The sequence below is a fragment of the Dasypus novemcinctus genome, chromosome 17 (assembly GCF_030445035.2).
Source record: "Dasypus novemcinctus isolate mDasNov1 chromosome 17, mDasNov1.1.hap2, whole genome shotgun sequence".
NCBI lineage: Eukaryota > Metazoa > Chordata > Mammalia > Cingulata > Dasypodidae > Dasypus > Dasypus novemcinctus.
The window spans coordinates 43,859,278-43,872,926 of record NC_080689.1 but is presented as its reverse complement, the minus strand read 5'-3'; the positions used below and the strand labels follow the sequence as shown (position 1 = coordinate 43,872,926).

General features: G+C 39.1%; 1 protein-coding gene across 2 annotated transcripts in view; it reads right to left on the bottom strand.

Moving 5' to 3' along the window:
• EML6 (EMAP like 6) overlaps positions 1–13,649 on the bottom strand; it is a 299,274-nt gene that overhangs the window by 101,901 nt on the left and 183,724 nt on the right. For both annotated transcript variants that reach the window (XM_058278574.2, XM_058278575.2), the window contains exons 7-10: positions 10,983–11,184; positions 8,079–8,216; positions 6,174–6,430; positions 4,615–4,827 (exon numbers count right to left, since the gene is read on the bottom strand). In XM_058278574.2, coding sequence (XP_058134557.1) covers positions 4,615–4,827; positions 6,174–6,430; positions 8,079–8,216; positions 10,983–11,184 — 810 coding nt within the window. The remainder of the gene's footprint in view (positions 1–4,614; positions 4,828–6,173; positions 6,431–8,078; positions 8,217–10,982; positions 11,185–13,649) is intronic.

The following is a 13,649-nucleotide window of genomic DNA, read 5'->3' as shown; positions in this document are numbered from 1 at the left end:
CCCCTTCAAAGGCACTTAGACTTCTTAACAGTTTCTCTAAATGAAATTCTTTTCATGCAGTGGGAAAAGGCCATCTGTTCAGCTACTACATGTTTAAAATTCAAATACCCACTAGAGAGATGATGATTTAAATATGAGGTGAAAATGGCTGTTACGTGACTTTCCTGAGTGTGCTCTGACCAGGGAAAGGCCCTATTACATCAGGGCCACCAAAAAGATTCAGGGACACTGCCATAGAGGAGGAAGGAAAGATGCCTTGGCTCCCAGAAAGCAACCTTGCCTGTTTCAAAGGGTTGGCTACATGAGTGTTGGTAATAAAGTCAAGCTTATTCCAACTGGTCAGTTAGAAATGCTAGATGATGATAATTCAGTAATTGGGGAATAGGGTATACGCTATCTACGTGTCCTATAGCTCCTATAGTTTCAGATATCCTTTGCTGTCCCTGACCTTTATACCCTCTTCAGAGTATTTGACTTGTCTTTCTGTAGTTGTTTAAGAACACATCCATGATTTCTTTGAAAACTTGAAACAAACTGACATGGCAGAAGAAAGGTGTGTGACATCCAAGAGTAAGTATACTAATAAAGGGACTGTAGGTTCCTCCTTGTGTGCTCTCTCTCTCACTCCCTGATCTTTCACTCTGGGGAATCTACCATGCTGTAAGGACACCGAAGCAACCTATGGAGAGGCTCACATGGAGAGGAACTGAGGCCTCCTGCCAAGAGCCAAGTGAGGGAACCATCTTGAACATGAATCTTCTGCTTCTCAATCTAGACTGTAGATAACTCCAGCCTTAACTGACATCTTGGCTGTAATCTTATGAAAGACCTTGAACTAGAACCATTCAGCTAAGCTGCCGCTGAATCTGTGACTCCCAGAATCCGTAGAGAATAAATATTTGTTGTTTTAAGCTGCTAAACTTTGGGGATATTTGTTATGCAATGATAGATATCTAGCACATCCTTGGCAAGCTGGAACTAGGACCTGAAAAAGCTTTAGAGTCATTAACATTTAGGCCTTAAAGCTATGATCTTTTCTCCTGCCCTCACTTTCCCTCACTTACTCTGTTCTAGGCACATGGGGCTCTTCGCTATTTCTTAAGCATTCCAGGCATTCTTCTGCCTTTATACTTGCTGTTCCCTCTGCCTGGAAGGCCCTTTTCCTGAATAACTTAATGGCTGGTGCCTTCACCTCCTTCAGGTTTCTAGTCAAGGCCCTTCCTTGACCACCCTATTTAACACAGCAACGTTATGCTGCCCGCCTCAGCACTGTCTACACCCCTTGTTGGCTTTATATTTCTCCATAGTACTTCTCACCATCCAATTGTCCCTCTTTTCTTGTTTATTGACTGTTTGTCCCTCCATTCTCAGGATGTTTTATTCATTAACATATCTCCAGGCCCTAGAACATCACTCAACAAATATTTGTTGACTAAATGAATGCCATTAATTACTGCCAAGGCTTTCCTTAGGACACTGAGTAATTAGTAACTTCACAAGGCCTCCCTTTGTTCTCTGCACTACAGAGAAGGCTAAGGCCTCGGCCCTCATCTCTTCTCTATTGACCTTCTCTCCCATGGCTTTCAATAAGGTCATTGTGCCAGTGATGGTCAAACGTCCACCCACAGCCCTGAACTCTCCCTGGAGTGCTGACAATACTTGTGCCTTGTCCACTTGGATGTCTAACAGGTGCCTCAAACCTGTCACAAACGAAACAGACTGAGGAGTTCCCCTTCTCCTCGCTCTCCTACTTACCTTCGTAAAATACCCACCCACAGACAAAATCTTTTCCTTTCTTATTTCCCTATCTCTGTAAGTGAATGGCACTCGACCCCACTGCTCAAGACCAAAACTTAGGAGTCATCCTTGATTCTGCTCTTTACCTCTATTCAAACATCTGACCCACCAGCATGACATTCTGTTCTACTTTGAAACCGTTTCCTGAACCTAACACACTTCTCTTCAAGTCTCTTCTTAACACCTTGGCCCAAGACACATCATCTCACACCTGGACTCATGCAATAATCTCTCTGCTTGAAGCCTCAGCTTCCCCAACCCATTCCCCCATTCCATACAGCATCAACGTAGTCTTTTAAAAACATACAATGGTCATGTAACAACCCCCCTCCCCCCATTTAAAACTCTCAATAGTTTTCCATTGCCCTTAGAATAAGGTCCAAACTAGCAGTGGCTTACAAAGCCAGTCGTGCCGTGATCTCTGTCCCTTCTCCAGTCTCACAGTCCACAACTTTCCCACTCATTCATTACGCTCAGGCTACACAGGCCCTTCTGCTCCTGCACTGCAATGAACTCATTCGGGCTATACTGAAGGCCAATGTTTACTCTTCCAAGGTCCAGGGCTCTGCAACTCAAGTCTTAAAACATCCAGGTCTCCTCCTCTGGGAGGAAGTTGTTCTAGGCCTTGTATACGTGTGTGTCTGGAAAGGATTCATGGATGGGAGCACAGGGGTAAAATATGCAGATCCTCAGCCACTGAGATTCCCCCTTGGGGTAAGGGTGGATATCAGGGGAATTAAGGCATGGCAAATGTCAATGAGCAAGGCTTTGGATTTTACCTCATGGGAGAGTCTGTGGGGTGAGGGTCAAACAGGATGTAGTCTAAGTGGCATCGGAGAAAGCTGTCAGTATTGATCCTAATTATTTTAAGATTTGGAAACTATCAAAATGAGGAATGCAAATTGGTTTGGCTATGAAAAAAATAAAAGTGGTTGTAGTCATTTTCATTAACTACATAACATTTATGTCTAATCACTGTGCATAGACTACTACACGTATATAATCATAAATGTGTCAGATCAACTGACACATTGATTGTGGGTTTTATTTAATCACAATGAAAATTATAATATTTGTTCATTCTCCACATTTACTCATGGTCATCAGCCCTGCTCATATTTGGGTATTAACATACTCAAAAGTTAGGGAGCACTGGTACCCTGGGTTATGCAGAGACAAGCTCCACTGACTCTTGTTATTCCCATCAACAATTCTCACTCTGTTTTATAAACTTGCCTACCAATAATTTTGGTATAAAAAGGCCACACAAGCTTGAATATCACTGAGGAAAACTGCAGTATTTACAAATCCAGTGTCATGTAAAGTAGAACAAGTCAATTTATTCTGGGGATGTGGATACTTTTACAGATATCTCAGGTGGGTTTTACCACCAGCCACTCTGGCTCTTTCCCTCTCCTTGTTCTGATGACCTCTGGGTTCCCCTGCTTCGTTTTCACAGAAGGGTACACCACTCCTGTGTTCTCATCAACAAACCCAAGGCCCATAATTCCATTACAATTTTCTAGACCCAAGTCCCACCCTACAAGGCTGTGTGATACATAGGAGATACCAACTCTCACTGAGTTAACTTTATTCTCAAGTTATGACACTTGAGACCAGGAATACTGCTTCTGACTCCAATAATGTTTCCTCTGAGTTCTGAACTCCCAGATTGCCTTCTGGTTGCCTAACTTGACTTGTGCAAATACATTACTCGATCCAACAAGATATGCCCTATTAGTCTAAAGACCCATTAGGGAGAGAGAAGAGTTTTGAATTTGGCACAGTGAGGTAATTCTGTGCCTCAAGCATCTTAAATTGATGGCCATTTTGTCAAATTTAAGTGATAGTGGTTTTGCTACACATTTTATGTTCAATTTTATACTGCAATTGTCACTGCTTTAAAACTGCCAGATAACTGAAAATGACTTTTTGATTACATTTTCAATCCCTTCCCTTGCTTAATCTAAAAATCGCTCAAGTGAAAGAGTTTTTAGGCAGCAGCATGTCCCTACTGATTACTTTTCTAAGATCAGATATTCACAGTGACTCAGATCACAGTCCAGGAGTCTCAGGAAAACCTGTCTATGGGTTCTGCCTAAACTTGCAAAGGAAGGAGACAATGGGATCATTACATGGTTAATTAAGTCAAATTCTTCAAAACCTGTAGCCACCTGTAAGTGAAATATCAGGGTTTTAACGACAATGAAACAAAACAAAACTACAATAAAGTGTGGCGATGGGGAGGGCTGTTTTAAATCAAACTTCTCTCTCAAAAATTTTAACCAGTCATGTTAATCTGGCTTGCAAAATTACTGTTATGACAAGGGGTCCACAAACTGTATTATCACTGGAATAATCACTTAAAGATTTTATTTGAAATTATGTCTGAAAGGATTCATTTTTACTTTTCTATGCATAAGCACAACTAGCTGTGAAGCTCAAAAGAATTTTAATTAGAATACTTTATGTAATATTACATTATAATTTAAATTATGAATATTTATGTATATAAATATAAATAAAATTAAATAAGGCTTATTTGGAAAGTGAAACATGAAATGAGGTTTATGACTCATGAAGTGGTGAATGATAACCCTATTAATACTTAAATTTTAAAAACCATATATAGTTTAGGGTATTCAAAATAGAAGAAATCAATACCACATTCTACTTAAAAATTTAAAGAGTAAATATGAATATCCATGATATAGTTAAAGTCTGAAGGAAGAGACAACAAGAAAATAAGCCTTAATTATACTGCATATATTTTCTAGATTAAATCTTTATTCAATGAAACATCTCTTTTGGTGTTACCTTTCTTGAGACAAGGAAACTTAAACAATTTAACCAGTCCAAAATCATCTCCAGACACCAGCACTGAGCTGTTGTAATTTGCATCCACTGAGTTGACGTCGGTGACATCAGTGTATTTTGGCCAAATTCCACTGACTTCTGGACCTTTCACACAGGTCCAGGAGGCCCAGGGAATCCCTTTGATTTCTTCTTTACTTGTTAGAGGCTTCCCAGCTGAAAATAAATAAATGTTAATAAAACACTACATTTAAGTAAAAAGCACGCCCCAATCTATTTCATTCATTTTTCTCCTCTGATAGAGGCCTAGAAGTTCCAGTTTTTAAAAAACTCTATAAAAATTTAAAAATTCCATAAACCAAGGAAATGACAGACTTTAATCTCTTTACCTAGTTTGACTCTTCCCCCTCCCCAAAGCATGGTCTAACGAAAGCAAATACTCTAAACTCAGACACAAGGAAAAAGAAAATAGTCTTTGTACTAAATGCAATGTCTCAAACTACTAATATTTACTTGACCTTTATTATTTAGATACAGGCATTATTATGCTTTGTATTATTAATGAAATGACTTTTATTAAATTATATATTATATTTAATTACATTTGCCATATTTTAAAATACTTGACTAAGTTTATTCTAAACTATTTTTCACAATTCAAGGATGCTTAGAAAGTGATTTTTAAAAATTCATGCTCAATACATTAGTGAAAAATTAACAGATTAGGTATATATCATTTTGTATATATCATTCTGCAACTTTCTTTTGTTTGCTACATTTTTGAGATCTAACCATGTTGACAGTAGCTCTAGCTTAAGTTCAAATAGCTCTGGTTTAAGTTATAAGTGCTATACATTACTCCATTACATGACTGCTCTGCATTTAATTAAGCTATCCTCTTGCTGAAAAACATTTAGACCCTAGGTCTCATTTCCAGCAATTACAAACTATGCTACAATGAACATTCTTGTGCACAGACCCTTGTGCGTGCTCCTGCTGGCAGCCTACATGGTTTCCATTTCCTCTTTTCTCACTATTTAATATTAGCAGACATTTGCCAGTCTAAATAGGGTAAAAGGGCGTCATTTCCCTGATTGTTGCTTCAATCATATGTTGGTCATGTGAGCTTTGCCCATTTTTTTCTGGTTTGCTTTTTTTCCCCTTTACTTACTTCTGGGCATTCTTTATATATATATATATATATATATATATATATATATATATATATATATATATATTTATGTGTGTGTGTATATATATATATATATATATATATATATATATATTCTAGATATTAGTCCTTTGTCTGTTATAAAAACTGCAAATATTTATGCCCAGTCTGTGACATGTTTTCCTTTTATTTATGGTCTCTTTTGTGCATTTTTAAAAATTTATTTTAAAGTGTCCCAATGTATGTATTAATCTTTGCATTGAGGGTTGGTGATTTTGAGGTCTTGTTTCAGAAAACATTCCTTGTGCTGAGGTCATACATTTTCATGTATTTTCTTCATGTGGTCCAAAACTTTTGCTTTTCACAAGCATCCATTGCCTACATGACTTACATGGCATTTTGTAGAACAGTCGCTCTCCTGCACCATCATTAGTTTGCAAGTATTTACTATCCAAAGACCAGTCAATATGAGTAATGAAACTAAGGGATTTGTTGCATTCTCCAATTTTCTTATACCGCTGGGCAACGGCATAGACATCTACTGGGCCATCATTGGATCCCACTGCAAGGTAAGAACCATCTGGAGAAAATTTCATTTCATGAATGACTTCTTTTCGATCTTTGATATGAACCACTTCTGTCATATCTCTGTAAAAATATAAAGTAAAGTGATAAGCAGCAAAATCTAGAAGTAGAAAACCCATGCCAAGCTTTAAAGTATCTATGTGTCAGAAAAAAAACATTTTGAAAGGGAGAGAAAACCTATAGGAATTAAAGAATTAACTTTTGAGGAAAGATGTAAAGTGATTTTACTTAAAATTTATAGCCAATTTAGGTAAATTAAGAAATAATTTTAAAATTTTGAGCTTCCAAAGTAGAAACAAAAGATACTCTAAAACAAAAATGCATATTTGCTTAATCGTTCAACTAGGCATTATTTGGAATTTGTAAAATTGTTTTAAAAATATGCCATGGGAAAAGGTAAACTATACCAAAGTTAGCAATAATAATCACCATCTCACTTATAATTTCAGAACTAGAAACCAGTGGCTGTTAAGCCTGATGCTTACTGTTGCAAAAAGAATAAATCAGAAAAGCAGAAGAGTGTAATAAATTATTTAATTTTCATTCTGAGAAGTCAATGATAAATACAATGAATCACCTGAATATTTTTTATCCTTTCTGGTCAGATTTTCATAAGAATTTCTGCTCTTACCTGAGAATTTAGGAAAGTTGTTTTTTCTACTACTACAAGACAGGATTATGACTGGCAGGTCCCCTGAGTCACGACAGATGCTTTCATCAACTCTCAAACAAACTGGATGCATAAAAAATGCCAAATATTTGCTTCTACATAATAATTTTTCACACCTACTATCATTCATGAATAGCACTATATTTTATGTCATGCTATCGAGGTGAGTGAGAATAACTTTTGCTTGAGAAATCCAGCAAAAAGGAAATCTGACGATTAACCCTATCACCCTTTCACACACCACTGAGAATAAATGTTGCACACCAATTCTGTAATGAGTTACGTGTGGTTGGTAATGAGAATTTAGTACAATAAACTGTGCCAAGAGCACTTTTCAACACCGCATAGAACGTTCTACAGGTAAAACACGCAGCATTTAATCTCCTGCTGCATTTCCTTTCTGTAATCACAAAATGTGTAAATCAAGAGAACAGCAAATGCCTTCAGAAGATGCATAAGGGTGGGTCATCATTTTTGCCCTGTAAAATAATACAGAATATTAAATTGGAAATAATCCATTTATTGTAGATTATGGGTAGAAATCTTTTATTCAAGTTTACCTCTAAAAATCTGGTGCTATTGGAAGCTGCTTTCTTTTTACTTCTTTTCTTGGTTACTTCAAGCCCACAATCTCTTATCCAAAAAAAACCCCTTGGGGACAGATATGCTTGGTGATTCATTATTCAATGGTTTTTAGAAAGATTCATATACCGAATTTTACTTAACATCCCCAATGGGGACTGGGGCAACTCTCTGTATTAAACCCATTAATATTTTTGCAGCAAAACACATGATTATTCCTACAATCAACAGTCTTGCATCAGTTTATTGGGTCAGGCTGTGATGCCAAATAATTACTAAAGAGCTCTGGATTTTCAGTGTCTTGGATTTCTGAATTACAGATGGGAGATTGTGGACTTGGGGTATTCTTATCTGAAGGAGTAAATTCATTTTCTTAAGATCATGGCATACATTATGACCAGGAGAATCTTAATTTTAACAGAGGGCACCCATAATGCCATTTTCAATATAGGTACATGCCTGACTCGGAGAACAATGAAAGAGCCGTCCTTCATGCCAAGGGCTAACTGAGTGCCGTCGGGACTGAAAGCAACACTGCGAACCGCTTCCTCCATGTTACAGCGGGCGATGAGGGCGTGGTCGGCCAGGCTCCACAGCCTAAGTGCAAGCACAAAGTCAGAAACAAACTTCTCACAGCCAGGGGCCGCCCGAGGAAGACCACGCTGTGATAACAAGACACGACACAGTCCTTTCACACCAGCGTCCTTCATCACCACCTGTCAGGGAAGCTGGGAAGCCGTTTAGTCCATCTTTGGGTCATATTCACCATTTGAAATATCCAGTAAGAAATATAACATGAGAAAACATTTCAACGATTTTGAGATTCACAGAATGATGACATTTTAAACACTACTTCCAATAAAATCTTACATTTGACATGGTTCTTTATACCAATGGTTGTTAATAATACTTGCAGGGTAAGAAGTACTGCTAGATGTTTTGGTTGTTAGTGGTTTTTAAAAATATATTACTACATGCGTGGTTGAAACCCCACCCCCCTCAAATTCATGTCCATTCAGAGCCTCAGAATTGGCAAAATGAAGATGAAGCCATACTAGATTCCAATATGACTGGTGGCTTTGTAAGAAGAGGGAAACTTGGACACAAAGTCACAGGCACAGAGAAATGGCAGGCATGTAGAGACAGAGACGAGAGGTGATGCTGCCACAAGCCAAGGCATGCCAGGGCCACCCAAAGCAGTAAAGGCAAGCAGAGTCCTCCCCTAGAGGCTTTGCAGGGAACATGGCCTGCGGACTCCTGGCTTTCAGGTTTCTGGCCTCCAAACTTCGAGAATATGTTTGTTGTTTTAAACCACTGAATTTGAGGTAATTTGTAACAGCAGCCACAGCAAACTAGTAATAGTGTTATTTAAGCTCAGAGTGATTGAAATGCACACTACCTTTGTTGGACTTCTAGAAGGAAAATGTGTTTGAGATGGAGAAGAGGGAATGATACCTGTCTCCAGGATGGTTCCAAAGTTGGGGTAAACAGCCAGGTGTTGTCATTACCCATAAGCATCCCAGGGCTGGGCTCTATAGGAACCCCATCTCCGATGCGCCCCTCTTGGTGGGTCAGTTACTTCACACTGCTCCTGGCTAATAAGCGTGGAGAACAGGGGGCAAGTGCCACTAAGGTGGAGCTTTTAGTGCCTGGGCTTCAGGTGTTCCCAGCTCCAGGAACCTACACTGAGAGAGCCTGAACTCATCAAGGTACAAAGGAGGGTTTCCAGGTTAGCTCCATTGTGGTATCTGACCTCTACCTGTTAGCACTCTTCTGAAAATTCTTAACAGACAAACGACAATACCTGCAAGGGATCCCAAGAATCCTGAGTCCTGCGATGGAGGGGCAAGAAGTCTCATGCGCGGTGCAGGTTTTCTAAACGCCTCTGCCATCACGAGGGACGAGGCCCACCCCTGACAGTGCAGACCTGCACAGCGAGTAGCTCGCTGAGCCCTTCGCAGCCTGTGCTGTTCAACCTAAAGCTTGTGGCACTCTCTCCATACCTCGTCCATTATTCATAGCCCTTTGCTATTTTTAGCCTACTATTTTAAGGAATGTAAGTGCTGTTTTACTAGCATCAAGAAACCATCACTGCTCAAGATGTGACAACTTATACCCTTCCTAAATTTCAACACTCAGTGTAAAAATATATTTAAAAAGTTAGTCAGATTAATGGGTCAAGGGACTAAGACAGATTGTGGCAGCCAGGGCTCCTCAGGGATGCTTGCAATTTTGAGACTCAGCACAGTTCTTAAAATCCAAAAGTCAGGGATTTTCTAGATGTGGTTTCTTTCTTGATGGATATGGATCAAATTTCATGGGTGTATGAATAAACATAAGGCCACTACTTTGGGTGCTCTTGGAAAAGTTTGAGTAAAGAAGGGAAGAGGAAGAGATGAGAAGGAAGTGCATAAAGGGAAGCAAAAGCCAAACAAACATTTATGTCACAAGAGAGCAGAACTGTAGATGTTTTTACTGGTTTTGAGACTGATAAGCCTTTAGGGTTTCGTAGTGACTGAAAAATGGATTAAAGGAGTGCACTGGTTGTACCTTGATTAGATTTACAAACATGCACAATGGGGAGGGAAGCAGTAATTAATCAATTTATCAAGCAGTCACTTCCTCTTCCTCTCACACTATCTCTTTTTGACCTGTTTGGTGTTGAGCACATTTGAAGTTCAGTAATAAATACTCAAATACTGAATTGTAAGTTTTCATAACAAACTTTTAAACCATATGATCATTCAATATGGACACATATTCATTTGGCCATTTTACCCAGTTTTGTGCAAAGAACAAAAAATGATCCATAGCAAGACCCCTTGAAGCCCTAATGAAAATTGTACATTTTCTCAGGAACCAGCACTCTCCTTTGAGTTGATGACAATGTTCAAACTTGCATCTGAGAATTTACAAAGAAATAATTATTTACTCATGTGCTATAGACAACTTTGAAAATAAGAATTTCAGTCTCAGTGATGATGAACGAGGGTCTCTGCCTCAACTGTAAAACCACTGAGACGCCCCCTGTAGAGAGAGAGGACCAAAGGTGTGAGGAAGTATGGCCTTATCCCAAACGAGTGAACTGAACTCGCATCTTCAACTAGAAACAGATACCAAGTGGTATCAGCATATTTTCACTTCTAATAATATTCCCATGCCTAAGATGGAGAAAAATAACAACAAAATGCCATGAGACAGCTGCTGCTGAGCCGAATGTCTTAGCATTCCAATTGGGAATTGTGTGGTTGTGCACTAGGGTTTATCCTTCCCTTAAGGAAGAAGTAAATTTGGACCAAAAAAAAAGTAGTCTGCTTTCTCCAGGAAGTCAGGGAGGTGACAGTGGCCACGTGAGGGCCTTACCTGACAGAGCGGTCGTCGCTGCCTGTCACAGCCAGCGGCTTCTTGGGGTGCAAGGCCAGAGCCCAGAGCTCACCCTCACAATGACCCTGCAGGATCAGCATAGGCTTGTCTCGTTCTCGCACGATGACTTCAAATATCTCACTGTCCTGGGTCCCTGCTAGAAGGCGGTCTGCTTTCCAGCACACGCTCCGGATAGAGAGGCCTAAAAATAGGCAAATAGTTAAATAAATAAAATACAAGCACATCTTAACACCATTTACCAATAAAAGGAAAATGTGTAAAGTAAATACCCTTTTACTAAAGTAACATCTAATGAACACATCATAAAAATTCCTGGCAATTCCACACACTATTCTCTGCTATTTACCTCTTCCTGGCACATGTTGGACATTCCCCCTCCCCTTGTGATCTGTTTTGCCAAAAAGTAACCTACTCTTTCTGGTCTCACATAGGATAGTTATTATCTTTATATCAGGATATATTTTAAACACTGTATTTTAAAATGAATGTAAGAGGAGAAATTGGCCTTCATGAAAATCTAACCCTCTCGAAAGTAACCTCCAACAATCACTTCAATCTTTAGGGTGTTAACAATGTATTTAAATTACACGTGGGTGATACCACTGAACAGTTAATTACCATATTAGGCAAGTTTAGCACGTATTTTATGAGAACCTTGACTCATTCTGCTGGATAAACAGATGTACTATGTCCCAGAAATATGCAAATGAAACTATAATTTCAGTCTCAAAATACCATCAAACATTTGTCAGTGAAGATGTTTTTCTTCACAGAATTATCAATTTATATACAAGTCCAACCTTCTAGTTCCACAGGATTTCATTCTCACGAGGTGGGTCTTCGCTAGCCCGCCTGAGCTGTAAACTCTTGGACTTGTTGCGCTCTGTTCCTTAATGGTTGGCTGAAAGCCTGTTATTTATTTACTTACACAGGAAATTTTTCATGTCTAAATTAGAAATTCAGAAACGATTCCACTTTCGTCTATTTTAAAACAAGGTAAGGGCGTGACAAGCTTTGCGAGCCGAGCTGCCTCCCAGCAGGCTTTGCGCCTGTGGTGCCGAGCGCGGGAAGCGCGAGGACCTGGGCTCGACCTGTCCACGCCTGCTGGGGAGCCGCTCAGGAGAGCGCCCCCTCCTCTCGAGGGTTCAGTTTCCCCCTATAAAACGTAGACAGTAATTATGGTGACGGTGTATTTATCATCCAAATTGGGACACCTCCGGAAGTAAAAAGGGGCACTAAAAATAATTTTTTGAAATACTTATATTCTGAACAGTATTCATTATGTTGAAAGGTTTATTAAATAGCTATTTATTAATAGTTCTATAGTTCAAATACAAAATGCTAACACTTCATTATAAAATGAAAACTCCATGTCAAATACAAAGTCTGATGGGATGCTGGGACAACAGGGATCAGTGGGGGCACACGGACACCCTGACTGTAACCCCCATCTTAAACCTCCTCACTGTTGCCTTGGAAGACGAAAATGAGAAAATGCATTCCTTCATGAAAAAAAAAGTTTTTTTTAAGGCACGAGACTATTTTTACACAAGATAACTCTCCTTTGCTTTGCTCTAAACGCACTGTTCTATGTCTTGAAATGGAAGGAAGATGCACACAGGCGGCTCCACTATTCCTGCCTTGAGTAGGGATACCTTGGCAACAGCTAGTTCAGGGTCAATCACTCAAAATCCTTGACTACAAATAACATATTCCTGCTTCCTTCCTTGCTTTTTTTTTTAAGCTTCTACAGGGAGTTGACAGACAGGGGTAATTAGTTGCCTCTTCAGCAGGCTTTGCATCATGTATAATTTTATTACAGAAAGGGTGTAACACTTTGCTATTCAGACTGCAGGAAGTAAAAAGAAAGTAATTATATTCCAACATCAGCAAAAAATACACATTTGTTATATTTACATTGTATGCTTTTTCTTACTAGAATGGCAAGTCCATGCAGACAAGAATTTTAGCTGTTTTGTTCACTGCTGTATTCTCAGGACCTAAAATAATGCCTGGCATATCATAGTCAATAAAAACTGAATGAATGAAATAAAATAAAATATCAATATCACAAACATTTCTTGAATGCCTGTAGATACCAAGAAATAAAAGATGCTTCTTTGTCCTCAATGAGGAGAACATTCAAGAAGGAGAGATATAGTCATTCACTCAAAAATTTTTATCAAGCACCTCTTATGTGCCCAACACTAGAGTTATAACTGTGAATAAGTCCGGCTCCTGCCCTCTTGCAGTTTACAGTCTAAAGGAGGAGCCAGATCTTTGTGAGTAGACATCTATGCAGCTGTAAATCATATATGTAATACACATATATATTACTTTATATCTCAGCAGTGTCATATTTTAGCTGTTACCTATTTAATCCAGTCTTTTTTTTTTAGATTTTTTATTTATTTCTCTCCCCTTCTCTGCCCTCCCCCCGCCCCCCGCCCTGCCCCATTGTCTGCTCTCGTGTCCCTTTTTTGTGTGTTCTTCTGTGTCTGCTTGCATTCTCAGTGGCACCGGGAATCTGTGTTTCTTTTTGTTGTGTCATCCTTCTGCATCAGCTCTGTGTGTGTGTGCAGTACCACTCATGAGTGGGTTGTGCTTTTTTCTTTTTTGGTTGGGGTGGCTCTCCTTGTGGGATGC